At 37.5% G+C, this 18,992-nt stretch overlaps 1 protein-coding gene across 3 annotated transcripts; it reads left to right on the top strand.

Moving 5' to 3' along the window:
* The first annotated feature begins 861 nt into the window (after positions 1–861).
* Positions 862–17,351, top strand: LOC143862325 (uncharacterized). 3 transcript variants are annotated; one of them, XM_077373350.1, is made up of 14 exons: positions 862–1,116; positions 1,210–1,309; positions 2,548–2,727; positions 3,309–3,429; positions 3,504–3,543; positions 3,884–3,936; positions 4,016–4,071; positions 8,903–9,055; positions 9,196–9,446; positions 10,141–11,774; positions 13,456–14,391; positions 15,162–15,567; positions 16,885–16,947; positions 17,048–17,351. In XM_077373350.1, exons 2-14 carry the CDS (start codon positions 1,251–1,253, stop codon positions 17,113–17,115), a joined length of 4,020 nt encoding a protein of 1,339 aa, XP_077229465.1. In that variant the 5' UTR covers positions 862–1,116; positions 1,210–1,250; the 3' UTR covers positions 17,116–17,351. The 3 variants fall into 3 exon arrangements, with proteins under 3 accessions (XP_077229465.1, XP_077229466.1, XP_077229467.1); XM_077373351.1 differs by having other exon boundaries at positions 863–1,116; positions 3,507–3,543; XM_077373352.1 differs by lacking the exons at positions 862–1,116; positions 1,210–1,309; positions 2,548–2,727; ... (2 more) ...; positions 3,884–3,936; positions 4,016–4,071 and adding an exon at positions 4,143–4,229.
* Positions 17,352–18,992: the final 1,641 nt, after the last annotated feature.

The following is an 18,992-nucleotide window of genomic DNA, read 5'->3' as shown; positions in this document are numbered from 1 at the left end:
AAATATTTTAAACAAAGTGCAACGTCTCAATGGTTCTAGCTAGAGTAAGTGGAATCACTCACCACGTATTCGACAAAAATGTCCCAACTTTGTCTAGAACATGTTTATGCTAACTTGCGCACGAGGACATACATAAGCATTAAGAGAGTCTTTTGACTTTTAGAGGCTTCATACCATGGTTTCAAATTTTGGTTTCGGAATGTGCTTCGATCCTCACATAAATTTGTAATATCTTATTATAGGGCAATGACTTATTCGCACCCCCAATAGGATGATTTGCTCCCCTTTAACGTGAATTATGTCTGACTTTTAGGGCCTATTTGGATAGCTCTTGGATTTGGAATTAGTTTTGAATACAAAATGAATAGATCACACAGCTCATGTTGAGGGAAAGAGAGCGAATGGGGTGCTTCTTATTGGAGGGGAGAGGTTGAGGAGCAGAGAGGGTGTTCTCATTTGCACAGGTTATTTGAAAATTTGATTTTTTTTCACTGTCAGTTGCTGAATTGGAAATCCAAGAATTTGATCGGATCCAAATTACAATGCAAAAAAGGGTGCAAATGTGAGAAATCCAAATCAAAATTTTCTCTACATCCAAGCGGACCCTAACGCTTGTAGATGTGTAAGAGGGGTGTGAATCATCCTACAGGGGTGCGAATTTATCTTCTCCCCTTATTATATTTACTCTTTTTTTAAATCATTTAAAATCAGGTGTTGGATTAGGGAAAATTTCCGCATATCTATACTTATTAAATTACTAGAATACCCTTCTCGCTATTTTTTTCACTCGTATAAGGACATTTTCCTTTTTTTTCCTTTTTAGCAGTGTCTGATCGGAATCCAAAGACCAGTCCCTCTCCCTCTCTCTCTCTCTCTCTCATGTATTTATTACTTTTCCGCCATTGAAGTACCTTTGTCGAGCTTAGCTCATATTCTTATTCTTTTTCTTCTCTTCCTCTCTCTTAATTATATTTTATTTATTTTCTGCCATTATTCCATTCCTTCCATTTCTACAGCTTTTTCTTAAATGCAATTTCCCCCCTAAGATTGCTGCAAAATCAAACATGTGTAGATTTTTTTGCTTTCTGAATATCTTCGTTTCACGATCTGCTTAAGGTAATTTCTTTAATTTTTTTTTTTCTAAATTTTCTCTTTAATATTACGATTTCGATTCTCATTTCATATCTTTCTCTGCAAATGAAACCCTAGTTTTGAGAGATCCGGAGCTTCTCTGATCGGTTTTTCTGCAAATGAAGTCCGAAACTCTGATCGATTCCGCTGTTTTTCAGCTCACGCCTACTCGAACCAGGTAATCTCGATCTGCTGTTACTGAGATCTTTCTTAGATTTTTTTTCCTTTCTCTTTGATTTGTATCCTATAATTGGATGGATTAGTTCAGTCTGTGAATAATTCGAGAGTTTCACTAGGAAATCACCTGACATTGAGAAAATTTTAGTGATTTATCGATTAATTTTCGGCCTAGGGTTTCTACTTTGATCTGTCGGCCTAGGGTTTCTACTTTGATCTGAAGCAATGGGACTAAATAATGTGTACATCTATACTCGGAAAGAACATGCAACATTCGGCCTAGGTTTTCTACTTTGATCTGAAGCAATTGGACTAAATAATGTGTACATCTGATATACGAGTGATTTTCCGAAAGAACATGCAATTTTCGGAATCTGTCTTTTTTAAGTCTTGTCATACCAATTCATGAAATTTCAGCGTGTGCACTGCAATGATCTGCATAATGTTGTGTAGATTTTATGAACTTGATTTACATTATGTGCAAATTGCTTTTCTATTCTTATCAAGGCCATCTTTCCAGCGTGAAAATCTGTTGACTCAATGGAGTTTTGAGTCTCGGGTTCAGTTTTTTAAGGATAGTGTCTTGGATTTATTTATTATTATTTTTTTCAGTTCTGAAGCAGAACAGTATTGGATCTCAATTATGGTATCACTCTTTTGTGTCAATGACTAGGTTTTCTATTTAATAATGGAATGTGATCTGCCTTTTTCTGATGGGAATTTGATTGTAGGTAATGTTATGAGCATATTTTGTTAGGTTGATGGAGTTTGCATTTGTTAGTTTCAAGATTAGATAATCGGATTTCCGTTTCAAATGGAAGATATGTTTCTATAGTTAATTCATGCTTTTAGTTGTGATGCAAATTTCATTGCTTTTGTAAGGCAATTATGGTAAGAAATATTGTTTTGGGTGTTATCTGTTGAATAGTTAGGTTTTGGGGTTTTTCAATGAAAACTATGGTACTACCAAGTAGGCCCAAAATTTTCTCCTTTTTATGGATTCTTTGGTATGGAAATCACACTTTAAAAAGATGGAAGATGGGATTCTTGCGTTTTTAGATCAACACAATATTGTTGGAACAATGCAGTTTTGTGATGTTAATTTCATGTATATTCTTGGTTCTGAGTTATGAATTTCCATTGATCTTTGAGGTGCCATGTGATGCTATTAGGTGTGATCTTTCATTTTGCTGATTCAGTTTGGGCCTTTGCTGATGGAAATCTACTGTTTCTTGTCAGGTGCGACTTGGTTATCACAGCAAATGGAAAGACAGAGAAGATTGCGTCTGGGTTGTTGAACCCTTTTCTTGCCCACTTAAAGACAGCCCAAGATGAGATTGCCAAGGGGGGTTATTCAATTACGCTTGAACCAAATCCTGGAACTGATGTGACATGGTTTACAAAGGGCACAGTGGAAAGGTCTGTATGTTGATGTTTCATGGTATAGTGTGCTTCTTTACATATTTTTGTTCCTAATGGTCAACTCTTGCTACTCTATCAAGTACTTCATACATAAACTTAGCAATTGGGATCCTCTCCACCAATACTCGGGCCGAGTTAAGGGGGTAGTCTGTATTTCATAAAACCTGAGATACTTAATTAAGTGCCCATAAATCAATCAAGTACATGATATAGTTGATTGTCTACTTGAAAAACTCGGAGATTTCTAACTTGAAAACTTGATCAAGTTGGAGTCAGTATGGTCTTGGCTTGTCATCAAATCTAGGTTGATTTAATTTTTGAAACCTTGGTTGATACATAGGGTTCATTGCAACATGGTGTGGTAATCGAGCATGTAATTCTTCACTGAAACGAATGTCCATCTGTTTATATGATCTAATTATTATTATTATTCTTCTTCTTCCAAGCAAATGCATGATGTTCTAAGGGTCTCTGATAAAACTATAAATTTGTAATGTCTCTCCCTCCCTCCCTCCCTCTCTCTCTCTCTCTCTCTCTCTCTCTCTCTCTCTCTCTCTCTCTCTCTCTCTCTCTCTCAGGTTTGTGAGGTTTGTGAGCACTCCTGAGGTCTTAGAACGAGTGAGTACAATAGAATCTGAGATCTTACAAATCGATGACGCAATTGCCATCCAGAGTAATGACAACAATGGGTTGAGCACTGTAAGTAATAATCTAGAGTAATGTTTACACGGTTCATATACTGTAGAAGAGTAATTTTTATTCTTTCTGTGTAGCAGGTAGAAGATCTACCGAAATCCACAGAGAGCATTGAAGGTACTTAAAAAATTAATTTCAAACTCCTTTCCAGTTATAGTATAATATTTGAACATTTATTTCATTTTATTGTTTCCTTATTTATTCATAAATCGTATTTTTATCAACTGTATTTATTCAAAATCTCTTAAGGGGCTCATCAATTAAAAGTTCATTATTTCTTCTTAGTCATGCTTTTGTCCATCATATTCCCTTCTACTCTAATGTGTGGAATTCGTCATCAAGACTTTTCTTTTGCTTTTACATTTTTATGTTCTGGAGTTATTTGATGTGGAATAATGGTTTAAAAAATTATTGATTGATTGATTGCCCATGTTACTGACTGTATGATCTTGGACAGGTAGCAAGCCCGTATTTGACACTGATGCAGAGAAAGCAATTGTTATTTTTAAGGTATTGACACAGCATATTCCCTCATCATACAAAGGCTCATATAGTACCCTTTCTCAATATAAAATTTCTTTTGTGGCAGCCTGGGGTACATCCACCTGAATCAAATGGATCCGCCGCACAGGAGGAGAAATCAAAGTATATACTAGTGACACTCTTACTACTAACTTTACCATGCTTATTCATGTTTCTTGAGCATATATGCAAGGGAAAAATAGTAATTTTGTTGTCCTTAACGACTCCAGACCTTAGGTAGATCCAGACCTCTGATGACTTGCAATTTTGGAGAAATCAAAGTATTTACTAGTGACACTCTTACTACTAACTTTACCATGCTTATTCATGTTTCTTGAGCATATATGCAAGGGAAAAATATTAATTTTGTTGTCCTTAACGACTCCAGACCTTAGGTAGATCTAGACCTCTGATGACATGCAATTTATGAAGTGCGGAATCATGAAAATGAAATGGGATTTCACCAAGATGGTTCTATGTTAGCAGAAGTTGGAGTTTTCTTAAAAATGCATTTTAAAATGCGACCTATTTCCAAAATGTACTAATGTCGCTCTTTCAATAAAACTTCAAAACTTTGAAATAATAAGAAAAGCTTTGTTTAATACATTTAAGAAAAAACTTTTTAAAGAAACTTAGGATTGGAAGAACATTTCTCCACAAGGTTTCGTTTCTCATTTCCTCCTCTTGATCAAGCTCTTCCCATTGATGAAATTCACTTAGATCATAGGACATAAGGGTTGCTCAAACCCGCTCCAAGGTCTTTGGTGAACTTTGAGATATATTGAGCTGAGGTCTAGTGTTGGATGAAGAATAAAAATATTGTCGGATTATCTGAATTAGTGTCTGCCCACATAATCTTTTTTTTTTTTGGACGATAAGCTCCAAGTGTCATATGAACTACAAAATGTGGTTCTTTCTTAACATTAAAAAAATGTGGTTCTTTCTTAGCCCTCGGTGGCGAAGAGCGAATGCCAAGATTCCAAACATTCCCCTCGTAGCACATTCCGGCTAATAGATTTCATGTTACATCAATTCAAACTTGTCCAATCTTTTCAATTGTCCCAATTAATCTATGATATGTGGACACGAATGCTTAGATCGATGTGCGGCTACACAAGGTTAGATCGAATTAAAAATGAAAACATCCATAAAAAGGTGGGGGCGGCACCAATTGAGGAGAAGATGAGAGAGCACCGTTTAAGATGGTTTGGGCATATCTAACTTAGGCCTTTGGATGCTCCAGTGAGAAGAAGTGACTCGTGCCAAGTTGATATAGTAAAAAGTGGTAGGGGTAGATTGAAAACAACTTGGGTAGAAATAGTGAGGAAAGACTTGAGGACTAGGAACATAACATAGAACATGACCTTGGATAGGATAGAATGGAAGAAAATGATCCGTGTAGACGAACCAAACTAGTGTCAGGATTAGACTTAGTCAATTTGAGCCAGGTAGATTCTTTCACCTTCTTCATGAAAATTTTATGAAGGATTCATTAGCTGACCCCAACTAGTTTGGGACAAAGGCTTAGTTGAGTTGAGTTGATGTGGACACGGATTCGTATGTCGAGTACCGACACTGATACAAGCTGTCTGACACAGCAACCCTTAAAAAATTAGAAATGGGGACACACGCATACACGTACTTACATATAAAATTACTGATTACTAGTCATTATTTTCAACGAAATATGGTATTTATTTAACTAACTAATATGGCATTCATTTAACAAACTAATATCAATCTAATCTAGTTATCTTTAGTCTCTTGTATGCATCGAGAAACGGAGACCAATATGATACAATGAATATAATATTGGAAGAACTTCCCGTTACTTTGTTTAGTGTTTTATGTTTAGGGCTGGGAGGATAGCAACAGATATTAGTTAAAGAAGAGTGAATAACAGCATAAGAGTTAAAGAAAAAAGAGGAGGCGAATACTATATTCGATAATAAATAATATTTCACTTGACACAACACAATAATGTCTCTACGCATCCACATTAAGACTGATAGTTCTAAGATGGATTGAAAATGGCATAAAATGCACACCATTTTTTATTACATATCTTTGACTCAGGGCAGTCTAATCTAGTTATCTTCAGTCTCCAATATGTATCAAGAAACAGTGACTAATATGATACAGTGAATATAATATTGGAAGAAGTGTTTGTTTAGTGTTTTATGCTTAGGGGAGGGAGGATAGCAATGAATATTAGTTAAAGAAGAGTGAATAACAACATAAGAGTTAAAGATAACAGAGGAGGCAGATACTATATTCGATAATAAATAATATTTGACTTGACACAACACAATAATCTCTCTGTGCGTCCACATTAATTCCGGTATTTCTAAGATGGATTGTAAATTTATAAAATACACACAATGTATAAAATACACCATTTTTTATTATGTATTTGTTTTGACTCAGGGCTGTATTAAACTCGTACTTACTATTCTCTTCTCTTCTCATCCCTTCTCTCTTCCGTATTCCCTATTCTCTATTTCTCCTAAAAGGGCAAATTTATATTTTTTACCTTTTTTATGACGTAAGTGGTTAGTAAAATGAGGGATGAACCCACTAAGGGGAACATACCTATGCTCTTATTCTCTTCTAATCCCTTCTCTCTTCCAGACAAGGTTTTAAATTTTGACCGAAATCCGAAATTTCTGGTTTGGTTGAGATCGAAACCGAAATTGGGTAAACTCGAAACGTTACAAAATTTTGATTGAAAATTTGTTTTCCCCGAAATTTCGGTCCGAAATTTAAAGAATGTCACAAAAAAATATGGATTTTATTCATTTTTTAATATTTTCCTTAAATTTCAGTCGGTAATTTCGTCAAAATTTTGTACCGGATAAAATATTACTTTATTTGATTTTGATAGATTTTGTCCGAAATTTCAGTTTCAGTGAGGACTGAAACGCATTCCGAAACCGAAATTTAAAACCTTGCTTCCAACTTCCTTATTCCCTATTCTCTGTTTCTCTCTTTCTCTTGTCCTACTCTTCTTCAATATTTCTCGTCGATCCTAAGAAACAAAACATAGTATCAGAGCAAGGTTATTGTGGTCTGAGATAGCTGTGATCTTTTGCTACATTTTTTTACCTTTTTTATTTTATTCTCGAATGGAAGAGACTGGACTAGGGATGTGGAAATTGATCTCCCTGTGCTGGGTGGCTGATCTCATCATTTGTATGGCACTTCTCCCCTTAAATCTGGGATCTAAAACGAGGCAAAAGGTTGGGGATCATGTAAAGGTTTTCTTGTTTGTGTCGTGCAATCTAACATGGACTATGTGTCCTGTCATTGTTCTCTCTTTCTACAAATATATGGTTGAAAAAGTGTGTGGGTGCACCGTGGAAGTCTAGTGCAGATTTGTGAAGGGCATTTAGGGGCGCTAATAGGGGCCCTCTTAGCCCTTATTAGTATAGTACGTGAGAGGGGTGTCACTTATAGCACTTTAAAGAGGCCCCCTATTAGCCCTTCTTAGTTTAGTATGCTGAAAAGCTGCGGATGAAGTTGCTATATTTCATTGATCTGGGAGACCATTCTGATAGTTGAGGGCTATTTATCTGCTGGACCTTCCCTACAATATCGTCACCGCAGTAGAGTTTAACCACCAAGTCCGAATTCACTCCGCCTCCTCCTCCTCCAAGATCGTCTTTGGTCCTTCGTTCGTAGTGGTAAATGTATAGCTATCGAAAGACATTACACATTGTAGCAGTCTAACCGCGCTTGCTTTGGTCACCACCCCGGGCAAATATGAATGATAAGGCTCAACGCACACCCTAAGATTTTCATCTCATGGCTATTGAGAACAAATTAAATCAGATGGTTCTATTTCTCAATCTTTCTGACTTGCTCCTACGGAACCAAGGTCGAAAATATTGAAAAACTCAGTCATTCGAATCGGAATTTGAAGAAGGGAAAGGAGAAGGAGCCCTCGACCCGCAACAGATAGAGGAGGATTTATTCAATCATATAGTTTGGGCTCATCTTGATGTTTCAACTGATACCTAATTGATAACGAATCTGAATGGCTTTTTTAGGTCCAATTCTATCCGTTTTTGTTGAGGCAATTCTGACTTACAATGTGCTGGTTACGTGGTTTTGCGATCCCGAAACATTTTTTGAGATTACAAAAAATTTTTGCGATGGCAAATTGGGAAGAGTTGGATTATTACAAACCTATTGCACTTAGACCAGAATATATGAAGATATAAACAGAGCAATCTTAAGATATGAAGAAACAAAGAGAGCCAAGGGGGATATTTGAGTTTCGAACACGATTGAACCATGATCTTGAGTCACAGAGGATTCAAAAATCCTTGAGAAGAATATACTTCCTTTGATTGTGCTTTTTTACTTCTATGTCAAAGGTAAGGCTAGTAGGGGAGCTAACCCTAAGCAAAATAGGGGAAGTATACCTCTACCTAAACGATCTACCTTAATTTCCAACTCTACTCTACGATCAAGTGGAATCTCTAGTATGGGTTTTTGCAACATATTCTTTGCAAGCTGGACATGTACGATATCCATGCACCAGCTTGCGGCGTAGTGTTGTAAGAGAACGCTTATTTTATATTTATAGTGTTTTTAAGCAAGGAAAAATCATTTTACCTTTCTAATGACTTAATAAAATGAAGGATGAACCCTGGAAGGAGGGGAACATACCCATCATCTCTTCTCTCTTCCTCTTTTCACTTATTCTCTGGTTCTCTTTCTCTCTTATCTTTTCTCTCTTCAACATTTCTCGTCGATCCTAATAAAGAAAACTTGTGGAACATAGTGCATTGTATCACTGTCACACACACACATGCCTGTGTCTTTGCACTTCTCATCTGTTATGGCTATGCTTATCTTTGTCTTACTCACTGAATATGTAATATAAATAAATCTCTCAACCATCCTCATTGCGGCGTTAACTAATATCTTATGATATTTATTTTGGCAGAGTTAAACTATTAAGAGTACTAGAGACACGCAAAACTGTACTGCAGAAAGAACAGGGGATGGCCTTTGCACGTGCTGTAGCAGCAGGCTTTGACATGGATCAAATGGAACATTTGATATCCTTTGCTGAATGCTTTGGGGCCTCACGTTTGAAGTAAGTTGCTGTCTCTGTTAATGGTTGGCTTATGAGATTTTGTTCCAATGTCACTTTTTTGTTATCTGTTCCCTATGTAAGTGTAGCATTTTTCAGTTTAAAACTTGCCCCTAATGGTCTTGTGTTTCCTCATTTACCAGGGATGCGTGCTTAAGTTTTACGGAACTATGGAAGGGAAAACATGAAACCGGACAATGGCTTGAAATTGAGGCAGCTGAGGCAATGTCTAGCCGATCCGATTTATCTTCTATGAATGCTTCGGGCATTATGCTCTCCAGTGAGACCAGGCATTATCTCCATGGTGAGTTGGGCACTGAAAGCAATGGGAAACCAAGTAATGATACCAGTGAAGATATTAGTTCTCAGCATTTGAGCTCGGATCATAACAAAGGTAAGTTATATGTAAAAGTGCAAGATACCTCTGTTTTTATGAAGAGACCAGAATTGCCCCTTTCCTGCTAACCAAATGATCTCAATACTTTTGAAGGCACCAATTCACAATAATTCAATCACAACTGTGACTTCTCATTAATAATGGAAAAATGTTTCTGCAGTTTTCCATTATAAAATAAACCATGCGCTTTGGGGGCTTTCCCTCTTCTTTCATTAATAAAATTATTCATCATTAAAAATGGGTTTTCCATTATACACGAAAAGGGGTGTTATGCGTCTTATGTAAGAAATACTCCATCTAGAACTTTTAATTCATAGAGGAAGCTTGGGATCTGTCAAATTGGGGAATTTTCTTTTTTCTGTATTAGCCTGAACTTTCTGACGATTCAAATATAAAAAATACAAAATTCTTCCTTTAGGTTAAATTGCACTAGGAGGGGGACCAATGTAGTTTTTCGTTAGCTGGGATTCCCTTTGTCAGATTCCTTTCTCATCTTTGATGGAAATTATCATTAGGAACATGTAAAGTTCTGAGTAGCCCCTTATAGTGTATACTATTTTCTGATACAAAATCTCATACGTATCACAGCTGTTTCCACTGATTGTGTTGGCTGGATGCTCCTATCTTTGTTGCATTTTAATTGAGCATAATGAATTCCAAGATCATAATATCAATTTCTTCATGGTCACAGATAAAAGCACTCCCATGGATTCTCGTGTGCCATTAGGCTCCCAGGAATATTTTCAAGGCCAATTTCATCATCCTATGTATCCCCAATGGCCTATTCATTCTATGCCAGGTGCGCCGGTCTTTTCAGCCTATCCCATGCAGAGCATGCCTTACTATCCAAACTACCCAGGAGGTTCCCCATTTTTCCAGCCACCATATCCTCAAACAGAGGATTCCAGAGTCAACACTCCGCAGAGAATGGCACAAAAAAGGCATTCCATGGACAGTAAAGACAGCAATGGTGAGTCTGAGACTTGGGATATGGGTGTTTCCAATGCAAGATCACAGGATGGTGCAGATCAAAGCATGTCGGAGTTGGAGAAAGACATTCTGCATAGTCTAGAATCACAGAGAAAAGTTGGTCGAACTGGTAGAAAACAACGGGGCATGGTTGTCATTAAAAACCTCAATTATATCACTTCAAAGAGGCAAAATGCATCAGGAAGTGAATCTGAATCGGCTTCTGAACCTGAAACTGATGAGGAAACTGATCATTTGGCTTCTGATGCCTTGGTAAGGAAGCATAAAAGCTCACTGAGATCTTCAAAAAGTAAAGGAAGTGTCACCAAGTCTAATGATACTTCTAATTTGAATGACGACATTGTTTATGGAAGGGAGGCAGATAGTGGACCTTGGCAGGCCTTTCAAAATTGTTTATTGCGAGATGACGAAGAAAGCACAAACAATGTTGATAGAGATATGTTTTCCGTTGAAAAAGAGCCCCATACAAGGAGACGGCAGAGAACAGGGGCAGATCCTATCCTTCCACCTGAACGAGATTTAGGTGAAGTTCCAGAACAGAGGACATCTGAATTTGATTTGGTTACTGGTAGGACAATACAAATGTATAAGCAGAAGACATCAAATGACGGGTTGGTAATCTCTCCTGAAGGGTTTCATTCAAGTGATGGAAGGGGACTGAGAGATGGGCAGGTGGATGTACAATTCACAGGTGGAGGGGGAGGGTATAGAAGAGTGACTACTGATGATTTCATGATTTATGGACGGGAAAACCAATCAGGAATTACAAATTCTCTGTCAGATCCACTTGCCGGAGAACAGTATGGGCATGCTGATAAATCGGACAAGAGCTCTTCGCATATTGTAACAGATGAATCTTTTATAGTTCCTTTCAGGTCAACCTCGGAAAATCAAGTTGGAACAGATAGCAGAAGTGCTATTGATATGGATTCTGAGTTCCCATCTGCTCTTCAGAGAACTGAGGCTCCTTCCAATGGGGTTAGAAGCCAACTTAGCTACGAACCAGATGACTTGAGCTTGATGCCGGAGCGTGGAACAGAGAGGGAGTCTATTGGTTATGATCCGGCTGTAGACTATGAAATGCAGCTACATGTGGGAGATGCTTTTGTCATAGAGAATGGAAATGGAGAAGATTTGGCTGGTGTCAAGGAAGGATCAAAGAAGTTGGAGAAGGAAAAGAAGTCAATAGTTCAAAATAGTGTTGAGAAAAGAAAGATGGAAGCAGCAATTAAGAAGGGGAAGCCATCAAAGTTGAGTCCTGTAGCTGAAGCACAAATCCGTGCGGAGAGGCTGCGGGCCTTCAAAGCTGATCTTCAGAAAGTGAAGAGAGAGAAGGTATTTTCTAATCTTCAATTTTTTTCAGCAGTTATCTTTGCATTGTGAAAGGTTGAACTTCAACCTAACAATTGCAACTTGAAATGGCTCAGAAATTTGTCTTCCAGTGGATGTTCTGCTTTCTAACTAGGATATGACATTTTGTATTCTGTTTGTTTAGTGTTAGTTTTTGAGAAGATGAAACAAAATATTAAAAGATATAAACGTATCAAAATTGAGAAATATAAAAAATAAAAGGGTGCACACATGTTGCATGCCCCGAAACTCATTTTTACTGGAAGAGGTTGAGGAGAATGGTAGGAGAGAATGGAAGAAGAGGTACCTCATAGAAAAAGTTACCCCCCTTCTTTCTCTCTCCTCAGATAATTGATCTAGTGGTAGTATCTGGTTTTCAATGGCAGAGCCGGAAAAGCATTGATTCTGTGCCTCCTCGTCCACTGTTTTGTGCTGCTAGGACAGTGGGAATGGGGAACCCTGCTTACGCCCATTTTCTTGCTTTTCTCAAAAAATGTGTGGGTGGGTGCGGGCGTGTGTGGGTGTCGTGGGGGGGGGGGGGGGGGGTTGTTCTGGTAAGTCCTTTAGGGTTATAAAGAACACTGAACAAATAAAAGGTTTTGCTAGGTTCTAATCCTACCATGGGTGGTTTATCCTACAATGCCCCTAGGAGTAGACATCTAAATCTTCTCGGGGGGAAATAAAAGAAAAAAACGGAAAGACCCTTATGGAATGCCAGTTGACTGGAATTCATCCAGAAAGGGATGTTTTAGCTAGGACAAGCAGAATGTTCTGTTCCGGGCAGAATGACTGGAATCTTGAACTCAGGCCCATATGTTTGAGTCGCTGCTTTTGTTCTTGTTTTCCTAAACTGGGGTAGAATGAAATTGACCACCTAGTTATGGATTAGTTCTTTGCAATTTGAGTGATAGGTGTATTTTCAAAGGAAAGAGCCTCCAAGAAAGTTTAGAGATTGTGAAAATCCAATGTTTCTCTTGCCTAAGTGGTGAACATTATTCTAATTCTACAAATGAAAAACCTCCTTATCTTTTTGTAAGATAAATTTGTTCAATTTTGTCCATTTGCAAATATCTCTATGTCAACTTCATTCCTGCTTTCAATTATTTTTCCAATTTTTCATGAGTTGTTATTCTGTGAAAAAGAAAAATGAACACATAAAAAATCGCATCTAATATTTTCTGGATCCATCTGTGGGTCAGTTGAAAGTTTAAAAGAGTCAAGGATACGAAACATTGGGAGTGCTTTGGTGGCTTTTAAAAATATTAGTTTTTTTATTATGTGATACGTTATGCACATATTTTTATTAGCTGAAAACAGCAGGACTCTATTGTTTTTTCTTTTCTTTTCTTTCTATTGCATGAAACCATCAGAAGTACATTGGTTTTTTTTTTCTTTGTTTTTTTTTTGCTGAAATCATCACGAGTTCATTGCTTTTTCCCCCCTTAAGACACTTGAGGGAAATTTCTTCCTAACACAAAATCTGGAATATGTATCGTTCGCATTCAAAAGCCAGTTCGCATTCAAAAGTCACTGGTTTCTTGAGTTAAAGTTCGATGTGATGGTTGTATAGTCTGATTGTTGTTTTATCTTTGGAATTTCGAAGGGGATGTATAGCTGGATTTGGTTATCCCTTTGAACTTCTTATTTCAAGCTACTCAATTTTCAGGAAGAAGAACAAATAAAACGACTGGAGGCTTTGAAAGTAGAAAGGCAAAAGAGAATTGCTGCAAGAGGCAGCTCAAATGCCGCTCACTCACCTATACCACATCCACAGACCAAATCCCGATTGCCAACAAAGATTTCTCCAAGCTCACTTAAAGGGTCAAAGTTCAGTGACTCGGAGCCTGGATCATCTTCCCCTATACAAAAGTTGCCAATCAAGACTGCTACTCTGCGCTCCAGTGATTCTCAGAGAAGCCCTAGATCCAGCAGACCAAACGGTACGCATTTAACTGGGAACGGATTAAGCCGATCAGTATCATCATTACCGGAGCTGAAGAAAGAGAATAATGGAGTCAGACCTGAACCAAAGGCAGTCTCAATTCAAACTAGAAGACTTTCAGACCCTAAAGGCAGCAGTACCCCTCGCCCTTCTTCACTGAAGTCTGGAAGCAATGGTCCAGTTCCAAAACCAAAAGTATCTGATGAGCCTTCAACTAAGAAGATCTCGGCAGTTAAGAGCCTTGACAGAAATAAGACTGATATATTGCCAGAGGTGAAGATTAGAACATCAAAAGCTGCATCAGAAAAGGTCCAGGTCCAGAACAAGTCAGTGACAAAAAGCAAATCTTCTCTAACTTCGGAAAGCATCAAACCTAAAAAGAGTGATGAGAGGACCTCACATCATAGCAATGGAGACGAAAACCCAGTTATTGAAAAAACTGTTGTGATGCTCGAAAATGAAGCCATTCCTGTTCTGCAAGCATCTGAAGAAAGAACGGAGATAAAAATGGGATCATATGGAAACGGTACAGGAGAGAAGACTGAGAAGGTTATAGAATATGCGGCAATCCATGCACCAGCTTCATCCATTTCCATGGGTGAAGTCAATCAAGATCATCCTAGTGAATGCCAGTTTGATGAGCAGTCTACTTCTCACGAGGTATTGTTCCGTACAAAAAAGAGCCATTTCTATTTATGAATTTTGTAATAGTTGCAGTAATTGGGTGTTTTCTCTTTATTTCTCCTTGTCATCCAAAGTCTTGAGCAGCATACTTTCAAATGAGTATTCATGTCAGATTGGAGAAGTCTAGTCATCTTTTCTCTTCCTTTTTGATACCTGTGGATCAAGGTTTAAAATTTCGGTTTTGTATCGGTTCAGACATAGCCGAAACTGAAATTTTGGTTGAAATACCGAAATTTCAGTAAAAAAGAAAACAATTTCGACAAAATTTGAAAATTTTACCAAAATTTTGTCCGAAATCTGGGCCGACACCGAAATGTGTACTTTCGGTGTCGGCCCCGCCCAAAATGCCGAAATTTCGGTATTTTGGCCGAAATTTAAAACCATGCTGTGGATTTAGTGATTCCGTTCAGCTTGGGCCAGTACATTATCAATGTTTATAAAAATCAGAGGAATTTTCATTTCTTTAAATATTTTTTTTTTTGTGAATTCATTGTAAAAGACTATATTGTTATGATTCCCCCATTATCTTGAACTGCTCCACCTCAAGAGTATAGGCAATCAGCTCATAGTTTGAGCCACCTCTACTTTGGTATCTTACTTTCATGAAGAAAGATGGTACTTGCGCCAGGTTATAGAGGATGCATTTGGTGCTGACTCTAACTTTGGCATTCTTCTCTCTAAATTTGGTGCAGCTTTTGCAAATTTTATTGGCTGAGTCTGGTTAGGTATTATTTTCTGATGATCAGGTGACAGTCGATCATGCAAACAAGGATTTGCCTAAGTTTTCAAGCAATAGTGCTGCTGAAAAACCATACCAGGTTCTTTATGCTCGAGCATCATCCTTGGAAGATCCATGTACCAGCAATTTACAATACAGCAAAGTATCACCTGTGATCTCTGAAATTTCGACAAGCACAGAGACTATCGAGGTGCATGTCTCTGATTTTACAGACCCAAATTCATTAGAACAATTTCCTGAGACCGTGGAGAAGTCTCGGGGTAAGGAATCCTCGAAAGGATTCAAACGGCTGTTGAAGTTTGCAAGAAAGAATCATAGCTCGGCTGCTGGTGAACATAGTGTGGATTCAGATAAAGTGGGCATTGACAGCTCAGCTGTTGATGATCATACTGCAGCAGCTTCTTCTAATGAAGGTAAAATCTCAGCTCTCTTGTACAATTTTGGAAACTTGATTGAGGACTCAAAAACATAAACATGTATTTGTAAAACACGAGTGATGTTCGTAAAACTCAATTAGGTGTGTAAAACTCGAGTGGTGTTCGCAAAACTCAATTAGGTGCTTGAGAAACTTGATCAAACAAGTCCACAGAGTATAATTTTTTTTTAACTTGGAAAACTCAAGCCAATAAGTCGGCTGATATTTGAGTAGTCTCATAAACTAAGTCTCATTGAGTCCAAGTTTTTTATTTTGCTACTATTCAAAAAGAAAAAAAAGTTTTGATTTTGCTAGCCTTGGTTTTTACTGTTCTAAGAATATACTACTAATCACTAGAGCAATTTAAAATTTAAACAGTAAGCTTAAATTCTCTGCTATGAACTGTAACCTAAAAACCATGGAAAATCTCAGTTAACACTTCTAATCATTGTTGCTATAATGTTCAGTTCTGCAAATTTTCAGGCATTGACTAAGTAAAATTTCAACTGTGACCGAAGCAAGCAGTTTGAAATCCAGCGGATCCCCCTTATTTTAGCAGGCGCCAGTAGCTACACTAGAAGTTTTTCCTGTGTCTGTTGTTGTAGATTCCATGCAAAATCCAGCAGCAGCAATGTTGTACTTGAATTCATGAACTGACTCAAAAGCCACCAGCCACACTTTATCAAAAATGAAAAAAGAAAAAACATAATCTTGTAACCATACCTGAAACCATTAAGCTCCGCCTAAGCTCTTAAATTTAGAGCCATACACTTTGAAACACTGATCCTAGAAGTTGCTGACTCCAAAATTAGCTGAGGTGACCCAGTTTTTCCAGCTATTAGTACTGAGCCCAAACTTCAAATACTGTTTTATAACAAACCGTTCAAGTTGACCATCGACTAGCATATCTCATGGGCTGAGGGCAGGGGTTCAGGTCCATGGAGGTTTGCATTCTTCATTTTTTTTGAATGGTAGTACACATTCTTCATATATGTAATCTTTTCTTTTCTTTAATTCCAGTTCCATTTTCAAAATGAAAAAAGCCGACCATCCACTGGTTTGATATCTTATGAAATTTGCGACTTCTCCATTGACTCAGCCAAGTTGAATTTGGAAGCCAGGAAAAAGCAGACTAGCTGATTTATTGCTCTCGATTTCATATTAACAATTCCAACCTGTTCATCAATTCAGCCAAGTCAAATTTTGGAAACTGGACATCCTTTTTTCAGTTGAAACCAAGTTTTTTTAACAGTCACAACCTCATCTTCAATATTTATTCTCTATATCTGATCCTTCTCTCTGTTACATATTTCAGTTCATACGCTGAAGAATCTAATCTCTCACGGTGATAGTCCCGTTGGAAGCGCTCTGCCCAAAGGTAATGCATAACTACTCTTTCTTTTCTCTCTTGCCAAAAACCTTGTATTTTTCATGGACGTACATGGATTTAGGCTCAATTGCTCATTCCTTCTTTACAGTTTCTCGCCACTTTTCTTTGCTGTCACCCTTTCGAAGCAAGACCAGCGAGAAGAAGCTGACAGCATGATGAGACGAGGCCATGATAGTTTGAGGTCAGAAAACAAATACGAGTGTTTTCTTTTTCCTATTGTTGATTTGTGTTTTATACGCGTGTGAAGTGGTGAGTTGATTTGATTTGATTTGATTTGTTCATATGTTCTATAATCAGAAGTCCTTTACTTGATCGTATATGTTGTAAAGACTGTATTCTTCATGTATTACATAAACTGGTTTGCTCTTCTGTACCTTAAAATTTACACTGCAGTCGACTATGTTCTTGGCCACATTCAATACAAAGAAATGATACTGCTGCTCCTACTTTCAGGGCATGTTTGGCAACCCATCAAAAAAAAAAAAAATGTTTGGCAACCATGAAAAAATATTCCATGGAATATTTGCGGGGCATCGATTGACAAGGTGGGAGAGGGAGAGACTTGAGAGTTGAGAGGGTAGGAGTTGGGTTGGCATGGGCAATTCATAAAATCGGTGGAAAAAAAAATACCCAACTTAAATTTCTGTTTTTTTTTTTTTTGGCTTTTCATGCTCCCCTCCACCCACCATATCAACTCTCTCCCTCACCACTTCACCAGCCCATCTATCACAACTGGCCCTGCAAGTATTCCATGGAATATATTTTCATGGTTGCCAAACATGCCTGAAATGTTGAATTTGGCAAACCTCGGCTTAGCCTTCTTTGCTATGCATTGTGCTGCTTCATGGGATATTCCATATACCCTGAAAAAACACCGCATTTCCTTTACAGTTTTTGAATGACCAAAACAGAGAGAGGGCTACTACTGGCAATTAATATTTGCAAAAAAATAGTTGAAGGGGGATGATATTCTCAACCCCTTTCTCATCAATTTCACCTCGAAGAAAAGGCTAACAGAATGGAGTTCATAAGGGCTGTTTGGATGCATGGAAATTAATTTTCATGGATTTTTTCCAAAATAAAAAATTTCCCCCTTTTTTAAGGAAATTTGCAAACTAAGTAAACTCTGAAATTTTTTCCATAGAATATTAGGGCATGTTATTCAACACCTTCTCATTCTCGTTTTTCTAGAGCGGGTGGAGCCTCAAGCTCAATTGCTAAAGACTGTTCTTTGATCCTGAGGTCGGAGGTTCAATCCCAGCCAAGGTTTTAAATTTCGGTTTTGATACTCATTTCAGACCCCACCGAAATCCGAAAATTTCGGTTTTGGTACTCATTTCAGACTTCCGAAATTTTGGCCTAAATTTTGTAACGATTTAAAAAAGAAAAAAAAAAAGGACATTTTCTCGAAATTTCGGACTGAAATTTTGTATTTCGCGAAATCCGGAATTTCGGCAAATTTCGGTTTCGGCCTCCACCGAAATCTGAAATTTCGGATTTTGGTCGAAATTTAAAACCATGATCCTAGCTTAACCAGCAAGAAAATAATAATAATAAATTCCTATGAAAATAATAATATCTTATTTTTTTTACAAAAAAAGCACAGGAGGTTGAAAAGTAAGGTAATGTTACCTTACTTTCATAGAAAACTTTTTATTTTTTCCATATATCCAAACACATGCACATATTTCAAAGAAAAAAAATATAAGTGGCCAAACCAAACTATTTATTTTCTGAGATTTTATATGGTGTAAGCCCGTATATTTCACTATTTCTCAAAAAGTACTACTGGTTTGTTCGTAGCACATATTATGGAAACCTGATCAGAGGGTTGGGATCAGCCTATGGAAGTGAGGTTTAGACGGTTTGGATCATCTTATGTTGTGGCCTGTTCAGTACTATTTGAAAAAATTTCTGAACTACACTGCCTTACACCATATAAAAACTAGGCCATGGATGATGAAGCAAAATCTACCCTCATTGGACGATTATAACCCTCCAACTTGATGCCACTAAATGAATACTGAGAAAAA

This window comes from Tasmannia lanceolata, unplaced genomic scaffold, assembly GCF_043159265.1.
Source record: "Tasmannia lanceolata isolate RefF3 unplaced genomic scaffold, GAP_Taslan_0.1 ptg000037l, whole genome shotgun sequence".
NCBI lineage: Eukaryota > Viridiplantae > Streptophyta > Magnoliopsida > Canellales > Winteraceae > Tasmannia > Tasmannia lanceolata.
Note: the sequence above shows the minus strand (reverse complement) of the source record. Positions and strands in the feature narration are given on the sequence as shown.

What these genes read in the sequence shown, in the direction of transcription:
- LOC143862325 (XM_077373350.1), top strand. Translation starts at nt 1,251, where the DNA reads ATGAAGTCCGAAACTCTGATCGATTCCGCTGTTTTTCAGCTCACGCCT. An exon ending in ACAACAATGGGTTGAGCACT is followed by an intron (nt 3,430 to 3,503) that starts GTAAGTAATAAT and finishes CTTTCTGTGTAG; the next exon opens with CAGGTAGAAGATCTACCGAA. An exon ending in TGGAAGCGCTCTGCCCAAAG is followed by an intron (nt 16,948 to 17,047) that starts GTAATGCATAAC and finishes CCTTCTTTACAG; the next exon opens with TTTCTCGCCACTTTTCTTTG.